The sequence below is a fragment of the Salmo salar genome, chromosome 10, assembly GCF_965601325.2.
Source record: "Salmo salar chromosome 10, fSalSal1, whole genome shotgun sequence".
NCBI classification, from domain to species: Eukaryota; Metazoa; Chordata; class Actinopteri; order Salmoniformes; family Salmonidae; genus Salmo; species Salmo salar.
In genome coordinates this window covers 38,785,779-38,795,589 of record NC_138300.1, presented here as the reverse complement: position 1 = coordinate 38,795,589, position 9,811 = coordinate 38,785,779, and the positions used below count along the sequence as shown (strand labels likewise).

Sequence of the window (9,811 nt, the reverse complement as noted above, 5' to 3'; positions counted from 1 at the left end):
CCAGATCTCAATCCCATTGAGCACGTCTGGGACCTGTTGGATCGGAGGGTGAGGGCTAGGGCAATTCCCCCCAGAACTTTTGATTTTGACCCCCCCTTTGTTCAGGGACACATTACTCCATTTCTCTTAGTCACATGTCTGTGGAACTTGTTCCGTTTGTCTCAGTTGTTGAATCTTATGTTTATACAAATATTTACACATGTTAAGTTTGACGAAAATAAATGCAGTTGACAGTTTCTTTTTTTGCTAAATATATATATATATATATTTTTTTTTCTCCATTCATGTGCCCATGAGTTTCTAGTACAGAGACCATATGGTTCAAGAGAAAATAGCCTAATAAACGGGGGGGGGGGGGGGAGCATCTAATCATTAACGGCATTATTTTCAGTTAACTCTGTTAACTCTTCCAACTGATTTTTTTCACAACTGCCACCAGTTAGACTCCAAAACATTTGCAAGAAATACTGTAAATATAGACTTTGTAAAAAAAAAAATATATATATAAGGGTTTCAGCATGAAATATATATATATATTAAACACCAATGGTTTATATTTAGGATAATATTTACAGCTGTCACTATAAAATATTTTACATGTGGTAAGGCCACACAAAGGGCCAGAGGTTATTATGCACCTGTACAAATATTAAATACACAAAAGTGCCACTAGATGTTTTGATAGATTAGCATAGAATCCTCCAACATTCTGGAAATACATCTAGTAGTATACCCTTCCTTTACAACCCTAGTCAAGACTGTTGCATGCCTAAAGCCAAAAATAACTAATAATAAGTGGCCTTATTTGGCGTTTCAAATTGTGAAGTAATAATGAACTCCGTATCCTAATTGTGTGAAAAATAACAAAAGAAATGCACCATTTCCTTTAACTTGTTCAGCTCACCAATGTTTGTTTGTTACCCTTTACTCAGCATCTATGTTATTGTTGACATATGGTCATGTTTAATGCAGCATCTGCAGCCCTTAAATAATTGTTTTGTTAATATCTTGTTTGTTGAATTGCTAACAGTTGTCTTGGTTCAATAAATCCTGACATTAGTGAAATGGTCAGTTCTTTACAAAATATTTTCACTATCAAGGGGAAAAAAAGTATACGATTTAACAGAAAACAATACACAATAACATTTACACTGTGGCTACAACCCAAAAGACTGTAAAGACAGATGTGTGGACAATTGCAGGTAGGATTGCCTTTTCATAAGAAGAAAATAGTTTTCAATATGGTTATTACTCTGTTACACACCCTTATAAAAGAGTATGGGGGAATTGAGCCGTGAATCCATCACGATAAGTAGTATTCCCATCATAAGATAGCTTGTCTCTTTTTGTCTGTTTTCCTAGGGTCCGTGCAATCCCAGGTCCTTGGGAAGTCCCTACCACATTGAAATTTAAAAAGGGGTAGCAGTTTAGGGTACAGACATCCCAAGGATTCCAGATAGCACAGACACTTTTCCTGGGCCCTCTTGTCCAGTAACGTTGCTCCTACGTGTTGGTTGGCCGTCCTTGGTTCAGGGCTAGGCCCTCTCGTCAAATACCATGACTCCTGGTTGTCCCAGACCGCCTGGCTGTCACACGACCCCTCTCTGGTCCTCGTGGGAGCGCTGGTGGAAGACAAAGGAGATGGCAGCGTCCCAGGAGGCCTGCAGTATGGGGTCTCTCAGGCCCCTCTTGTCAGAGCAGTGTTGCCACTGGGACAGGTCACAGGTACAATCAGAGTCCTCAGGAGGGGGCCGCACCTGACGCCCATTCACACAGCGCCGACAGCGGAACCTGGCAGGGGCACAGGAGACAGAATAGTTAACATTAGTGGACAAATACAAGCGTTGTGATTAAGGTAAGTCTCGAACACATAAGATGTTTTAAATTATACTTGAACTCTTCCAAAGAGGGAGGATGTAACAACATCCAAGAATTGACCGCAACCATCTTTAAATTAGTGTCAATGTGCTCTGCCTACTGCGTTTGTACCGGTCGTGTGTGTACCTGTCATGCGTGTCACTGGTGGTCTCCTCACTGAGATGGAAGAGTTCTCGTAGCTCCCCCAGAGAGAAGTGTCTCTCCACATCCTGCTCTTCGTCCACCACACAGCTGCTCAGAGCCTTCTTATGGGCCTGCCTCTGAAGGATCTTCTCCTCAATTGTCCCTGTCTGCAGGAACACACATAGCAACTGTCAGCCATACACGTGACTTAAAACACCATTTTGATAGTTCAATTGCAAATACCACCATGTTCCATACCGAGGCGAGTCTCCCCTCCCTCCCCAAGCACTTGGAAAAGCGATATAAATCTAATGAATTAACTCATTTGCGGCCAACACCACTTTTCAGTATGATACTCTTGTCATTCTCTGTTCTACTCACTGAAAGCAGTCTGTAGATGTAGCAGGTCTTTTTCTGTCCATCTCTCCAGACTCGAGCCATGGCCTGCTCGTCATTGGCTGGGTTCCAGTCAGGGTCAAACATCACCAGGCGATTAGCACCAATCAAATTCAGGCCACACCCTCCAGCTTTGCTGCTCAGCATAAATATGAACTCTGGGCTCTAAGTGAGAGAGATAAATCACTTTAAATACTTTTGATCAAAAAAACTCTTACAGTGGGGGGAAAAAAGTATTTGATCCCCTGCTGATTTTGTACGTTTGCCCACTTACAAAGAAATGATCAGTCTATAATTTTAATAGTAGGTTTATTTGAACAGTGCGAGACAGAATAACAACAAAAAAAAATCCAGAAAAACGCATGTCAAAAATGTTATAAAATGATTTGCATTTTAATGAGGGAAATAAGTATTTGACCCCTCTGCAAAACATGACTTAGTACTTGGTGGCAATCACAGAGGTCAGACGTTTCTTGTAGTTGGCCACCAGGTTTGCACACATCTCAGGAGGGATTTTGTCCCACTCCTCTTTGCAGATCTTCTCCAAGTCATTAAGGTTTCGAGGCTGACGTTTGGCAACTCGAACCTTCAGCTCCCTCCACAGATTTTCTATGGGATTAAGGTCGGCAGACTGGCTAGGCCACTCCAGGACCTTAATGTGCTTCTTCTTGAGCCACTTCTTTGTTGCCTTGGCCGTGTGTTTTGGGTCTGTCATGCTGGAATACCCATCCACGACCCATTTTCAATGCCCTGGCTGAGGGAAGGAGGTTCTCACCCAAGATTTGACGGTGCATGGCCCCGTCCATCATCCCTTTGATGCGGTGAAGTTGTCCTGTCCCCTTAGCAGAAAAAACACCCCCAAAGCATAATGTTTCCACCTCCATGTTTGACGGTGGGGATGGTGTTCTTGGGGTCATAGGCAGCATTCCTCCTCCTCCAAACACGGCGAGTTGAGTTGATGTCAAAGAGCTCCATTTTGGTCTCATCTGACCACAACACTTTCTCCAGTTGTCCTCTGAGTCATTCAGATGTTCATTGGCAAACTTCAGACAGGCATGTATATGTATTCTTGAGCAGGGGGACCTTGCGGGCGCTGCAGGATTTCAGTCCTTCACGGCGTAGTGTGTTACCAATTGTTTTCTTGGTGACTATGGTCCCAGCTGCCTTGAGATCATTGACAAGATCCTCCCGTGTAGTTCTGGGCTGATTCCTCACCGTTCTCATGATCATTGCAACTCCACGAGGTGAGATCTTGCATGGAGCCCCAGGCCGAGGGAGAGTGACAGTTCTTTTGTGTTTCTTCCATTTGCGAATAGTCGCACCAAATGTTGTCACCTTCTCACCAAGCTGCTTGGCGATGGTCTTGTAGCCCATTCCAGCCTTGTGTAGGTCTACAATCTTGTCCCTGACATCCTTGGAGAGCTCTTTGGTCTTGGCCATGGTGAAGAGTTTGGAATTTGATTGATTGATTGCTTCTGTGGACAGGTGTCTTTTTTACAGGTAACAAGCTGCGGTTAGGAGCACTCCCTTTAAGAGTGTGCTCCTAATCTCAGCTCATTACCTGTATAAAAGACAACTTGGAGCCAGAAATCTGTGATTGAGGGGGTCAAATACTTATTTCCCTCATTAAAATGCAAATCAATTTATAACATTTTTGACGTGTTTTTCTGGATATTTTTGTTGTTATTCTGTCTCTCACTGTTCAAATAAACCTACCATTAAAATTATAGACTGATCCTTTCTTTGTCAGTGGGCAAACGTAAAAAATCAGCAGGGGATCAAATACTTTTCCCCCCCCACTGTATAGCAAGATGCCATTTACAACATGTTCACTACCTACAGATGGGCTGTTGAACCTCTCCACTATCTTTGCTCTCTTCTTGATGGACATTGTGCCATCAAGCCGAACGTAGAGGTATCTGATCAAAAAAAGAAAGCGGTTTCTTTCCATTCTCAAAGTTCATTTTCAAGAATAACTGAAAACAATGGATGTGACAGCTCCTGTGTCAGTTCCTTTCTTACCTTCGAGTTCGACAGAGCTTCTCAAAGAGGTCCAGTGTTTGTGTGTAGTTGGAGACCAACACCACTTTGTCACTAGTGGTGCTTCTGGTCATAGCCAGGATATAGTCCAGAACCAGCATTTTTCCTGGAGGAAAGATCAACGTCATTACAGAGCCCATATTAACAATGGGGTGATTATAATTAATTATAAAATCAGGTGGGTCCAGCCCTGAATGCTGATTGGCTGAAAGCCGTTGTATATCAGACTGTATACCATTGGTATGACACTTTTTTTGTTGTTAACCAGTTTATAATAGCAATAAGCCACCTCTGCGGTTTGTGGTATATGGCCAATGTACCATGGCTAAGGGTTGTGTCCAAGCACTCCGCGTTACAGTGTGCGTAAGAACAGCCCTTAGCTGTGGAATATTAGCCATACACCACACCTCAGGCCTTATTACTTAATTATAAGGGGATAATACTGTACATGCTCATGACAATGCATTAAAAAACGGCATCGTAATGAATTATATCTGCGAGTTCTAAGTGTTCCCTGTCCCTAATCATTCCTAAAACTAAATAATGTGTTCTTACCAGAAAGCTGTGGCTCCACAGCCTTGGTGGAGTACCCTGTAGGGAAGAGATCCAGGGCCCCATTGAAGCCCTCATCTCCCTCCACACACTTATCATAGATGAGAGCCGGGTCTGGGAGGCAAAGGAGAAAAAAGTCACAATACAACAGACCAACAAACACTGACGCAAAACCAAACTGCTAACAAATGGATATCCACACACAACAACAAAAACAAGTTGTGTCAGGTCAGAAATGTACATGGGAGGACTTCACTAATAATAAAATAAAGACAATATACATTTAAGAAAGCACCAGCTGATTTGTTGTCGTTTGGACACTTACGGTTACAGAGCTTCTTGAGAGAGGTGATGGAGGACAGAGAGGAGACACTGATCTTGCCCTGCTGCTGCAGTGTCTGTAAGGGCTTAGCCTGCCTCAGGAACAGTTTATACAGCTCTGACTGGAGGGGGGTCAGCCTGCAGAGAACACGCAAATATTAAGCCGTGAACAATATAGGCTTTTAAATCTTTCCACTAAATAAGAGAGCCTTGATTACTTCTGGAAGTTTGGTTGCACAAAGGCTCTTTTGGTATTGTTTACTATCCAGCATCAACTTATTTTTTTCTATAGTATTTCAACACAAATTAACTTGTATATTCAAGGGTCCCTCTACACCTGTAATGACTATTCAGGTAGTTTACATTTGCAATTAGTTGATCCACAACACCATTATTTGTGACACTAAACACACCTGTTAATACCATCAGAAATACCATTATCAGTTGCAAATCAATACATATAATAAAATCTTAAAATGTAAAAATACATGAAAATGGAAGAGTGACCTGCAACAGACGACCTGCTCGATCTTAACAGGAAGATACTTTGAGAGGATGTCTGAGGTTCTCCGAATCAAGCATCTAAAACCACCAAGGAGAGAATAATATTAAGTGTAGGGCTGTGACGATACTAGTATCACAAACGTTTTTCCATGGCAAAAATGAAAACACGAAGCAGACCAAACTCTTTGGTCCTTTAAAAACCTGCTGTATGTAAAATATTGTGTGCTATAGGTTGGAAAATAAATAAAATGTGAGTCTGGATGACAACATAAGGATATTGGTTTTCCTAAAGTTTCATGTTTCGCTTCCTTGCCACGATACTAATGAGTATCACGAACTGGTATTGTCCCGGACCTATTAAGTAGTTATGTTTTGCCTGACTAAAGCGACCGACTTGCTCACTGTGTACCATGTTGGTCTGCGCTTCAGCCAAGCTAAGATATATTAGGCAGATAGTCAAACTACACATCACCATAAAGATGTCCATTGTGTTGTAGGTAAACTATTAAGTCTTCAGCAACGTGTGAGGTTTACCCATTGACAACGCTGATCAGCTCCTTGAGTTTCTCCTCTCCAACCTGCCTGTCTTTGCCGCTGGCGTCTGCATCACGACCCTTCAGGATGGGGAGCTCAAAACGCTTCTTAAACTCCTGGGCTGTTCCTGAGAGGGGAAACAAAAACCACAGGAGGACAGTTAGAAGGCAGAGAAGGGGAGATCTAACCGACCTCATTTAACATGTCTCTCTGTCTATTCAGAAAGCATACATACCTTAGAAATTTTCACATCAACTTTTTATAGAATTTTGTCCATTTGCCTCCATGTAGTTGTAAGTAGTGTCAGCTTACCCAGGATGCCAGCGTTGACAAAGTGCACCAGACTGAAGTATTCCAGCAGGTCATTCTGAATGGGAGTGCCTGAGATCAGCACCCTCCTCTGGGCACTCATAGCATTCAGAGCCTGGTACGTCTGGTTGTCTGAGTTCTTCAGCCGATGACCCTACAGGGTGCACAAGGAACAAGGTGTTATTGGCATAACCAGGTTAAATCAAATCTGGAAATGAACACAATATAGTACAACTATTACTACTTGTATATGGTCCATTTGAGGATAACATCAATCCAAAACCTAAGCAGAAGCCTAAGAACCAGGACCTGTGTTCATAAAACAGAGTAGGAGTGCTGATCTAGGATCAGTAATTAATAAGAGTGGGGACCTGATCCTAGATCAGCACCACATTGTGAATATTGGCCTACATCTCATCACCGTACCTCATCACAGATGACAAGTCCCACTTTTCCTTTGTGTAGAACTTCAGCATGAAGCCGGAACGTCTCGTATGAAATGATCAGGATTGGAGTAGGAACCCTCAAGCCATGCTGGGTCATGAAGTTCACTGTCAAGCACATAAACCCAGTTCACTGTCAAGCACATAAACCCAGTTCACTGTCAAGCACATAAACCCAGTTCAATGTTAACATTTAATGTTATTCTTATTTATTTAGCCTGAATAGTCCACTAAGTAACAATTGTCACTGTTTCCCCAGGGAGTCCTGGGAACAACCATGCCACTGCTAAAGGTATTGCCACAACAGGAATAATGCTTAATGGTCAAAACAAACCTACCTAGTTTTCTGTCTATCTCCTCCTTGGATCCCCCATCGATGGCCACCGGTGTGATGCGTCCACCCAGCCACTTTCCCACCTCGTTGTACCAGTTACGAACCAGACTGGACGGTGAAACAACAATGGCCTTGTCTATCTCAGGCTTGGCATCAGGACTCTGGCGCAGCAGGGTCCACATGAGGGCAATACACTGCAGGGTTTTCCCCAGCCCCATCTCATCAGCCATGATGCAGCCATACGAGTCGGCAATACGTCTCCCGGTCACACAGTCCCACAGGAATTTCACTCCCTGACAGAATACAACAAAATCTGGTTATTAGAAACAAAAGTATACACAAATACAATTAAGTGTGCTCTGGGACCTGGTCAAAAGTAGTGCACTATATAGGGAATAAGACACCATTTGGGACACAGAAAGTATCAAGATTTACAAAGAGACTGTACCTCTCTCTGATGGGGTCTGAGGACCTTACCAAGGACTGGATCCACGACAACATGTACAGGCATTTTATCTCTGCACACAGAGAGACATATTAATACACTTCTACTACAACGTGTCACTTTGGGCAAAGTTATCACCAAAAGTCTGATCTTTATAACGATCTGAGACCGTAACTGAGCTACTGACTTCACATCACCATGTTTTTCCTAATCTCTTCCTCTCCTTACCATAACTGTGCTACGGACTTCACATCAACATTTTCTAATCCCTCCCTAAATATTGAGATGAACTCACTTCTCTGCTTTTATCAGCTCATGAGCGCTCAGCACTGGAGGCTCATAGAGGACCAGTGCACCGTCTTCAAATGGGTCGTGAAGAGACTTCCTCACTCCCGCACGCTTCAGTCCTAGTGCTCTTATCCCCAGAGAGCCTATAGAACGAACAAACAATACCATTGTAATAGATAGATCCATTATTTAGCATTACTGAGACTGTTCCTAAAGATAGTCATATAGAGATATGTGGAGAAGACCTAGGGTAGCAACATTGATTTGACATATTTACTTACCTGTATAATTGGGGATAGGGATTTTAAAGGGTTTTGAGAGAATACTTCGAATGAAGGCTTCCTGTAAAGACAAGACATCCATGAGCAAAGTACTTCAAAATGATTGGCATGTCTATAACAGCATTATACTGATTGTTTGTGTAAGCACATGCCACACACTTGTCAAATACATTTATGCGTCAAAATGGCCATACTCACGTGTGCATTGCTGTCCACACATACAGGCTGGTTGGTCAACTGTGTCAAAGGCTTTCTGAAGGGAGAGATATAGCTTTCTCTGCTTTCATTTCCTCCTTTCCTTCTTTTGGTCTGAAACAACATGTTGTGTTATCCTATCTGCTTGACATTACAGTGAAATATAAGTAGGACATCATAGTCAAAATGGATGAGTATCTGATCAACCTAAACATAACTTACATCTTCTTCTGGATTCCAATCCTCATCCTCGGACGAATCTCCTCCATGCTTCCTTTTGGCAACCTGGCTTGGTGCTAGGCTTCTCCTCTGTCATGACATAATATTAAATTGTCAACTCCAATGTGTGTCACAAATAATTTTCTCGCTGCTCCTCCTTATGTCAAAATAAATGTTCCCCCACAAGCCTCGTGCATATATGGTGCACATGTAGGATTTTTGTTGTTGACATGAAGTGAAGTAGAGACAAAAAGGGATTTGTCAGGTGAGGAAATAGAGAACCAGTCAGAAAACCAGTCTGTTCGCAGTTTGGATTATTGTGGATATGGTGTCTCAAATTCCGCGCTGCATAAGGACCAACCAACAAGGAAACCGGTAGAGTGAGATCAAATTGAATTGTATTCAACATTCTGGATATGCACTGAAGTAACGTTAGCTAACTAGCTAACAATAGCGAGCTAGCAACTTCTGCTTCGACAACAAGCGTATTAGCAACGAACTACTTACCATTTTCCTCGTCTCTGGTGATCAATGGGGTGGTTAGGATATGATAACTGCTGTAGATGAATAGTTAAGTTGACAAAAGACACATGACAGTTTCTACAACAATTGATTAGCTAGCTAGCTAGACTCCCATGTTTCTCCGTGGTTTGTTTACGTCTGTTAAATATCCCGCGCGCAGGTTGCACAATCATATGGCGACCGTTAAGGCTCAAAAAAAAAATATCGTTTTGGAAATACAGTGTGAGAAAAAGCTCATAGGCTATCATTGGCCACCAGGGGACCTACTGAGACAAGTTATGCAGCACTCAGTTGACAACACATTACACATATGAGATTATAATGTTGAATGGCAGTTTTATTCAGTAGTTTTATCAGTATCCATTTTTTTTGTCATGATTAAAAGCATGTGTCTAGCTGTGTCTTCTTTATGTTATGTTGTTGACAT

At 42.3% G+C, this 9,811-nt stretch overlaps 1 protein-coding gene across 1 annotated transcript; it reads right to left on the bottom strand.

Moving 5' to 3' along the window:
- Positions 1–511: 511 nt before the first annotated feature.
- On the bottom strand, positions 512–9,553 carry rad54l (RAD54 like). Its single transcript, XM_014123179.3, has 18 exons — positions 9,370–9,553; positions 8,866–8,952; positions 8,647–8,757; positions 8,449–8,509; positions 8,175–8,310; positions 7,883–7,952; positions 7,439–7,727; positions 7,084–7,208; positions 6,661–6,811; positions 6,349–6,475; positions 5,818–5,892; positions 5,315–5,448; positions 4,993–5,103; positions 4,420–4,543; positions 4,238–4,316; positions 2,383–2,562; positions 2,005–2,168; positions 512–1,791 (listed from the first exon to the last, which is right to left on the bottom strand). Exons 1-18 carry the CDS (start codon positions 9,370–9,372, stop codon positions 1,590–1,592), a joined length of 2,229 nt encoding a protein of 742 aa, XP_013978654.3. The 5' UTR covers positions 9,373–9,553; the 3' UTR covers positions 512–1,589.
- Between the last annotated feature and the right edge of the window lie 258 nt (positions 9,554–9,811).

What these genes read in the sequence shown, in the direction of transcription:
- rad54l (XM_014123179.3), bottom strand. An exon ending in GTGTGGACAGCAATGCACAC is followed by an intron (nt 8,510 to 8,646) that starts GTGAGTATGGCC and finishes TTGTCTTTACAG; the next exon opens with GAAGCCTTCATTCGAAGTAT. An exon ending in GAGCTGATAAAAGCAGAGAA is followed by an intron (nt 7,953 to 8,174) that starts GTGAGTTCATCT and finishes CTCTGTGTGCAG; the next exon opens with AGATAAAATGCCTGTACATG.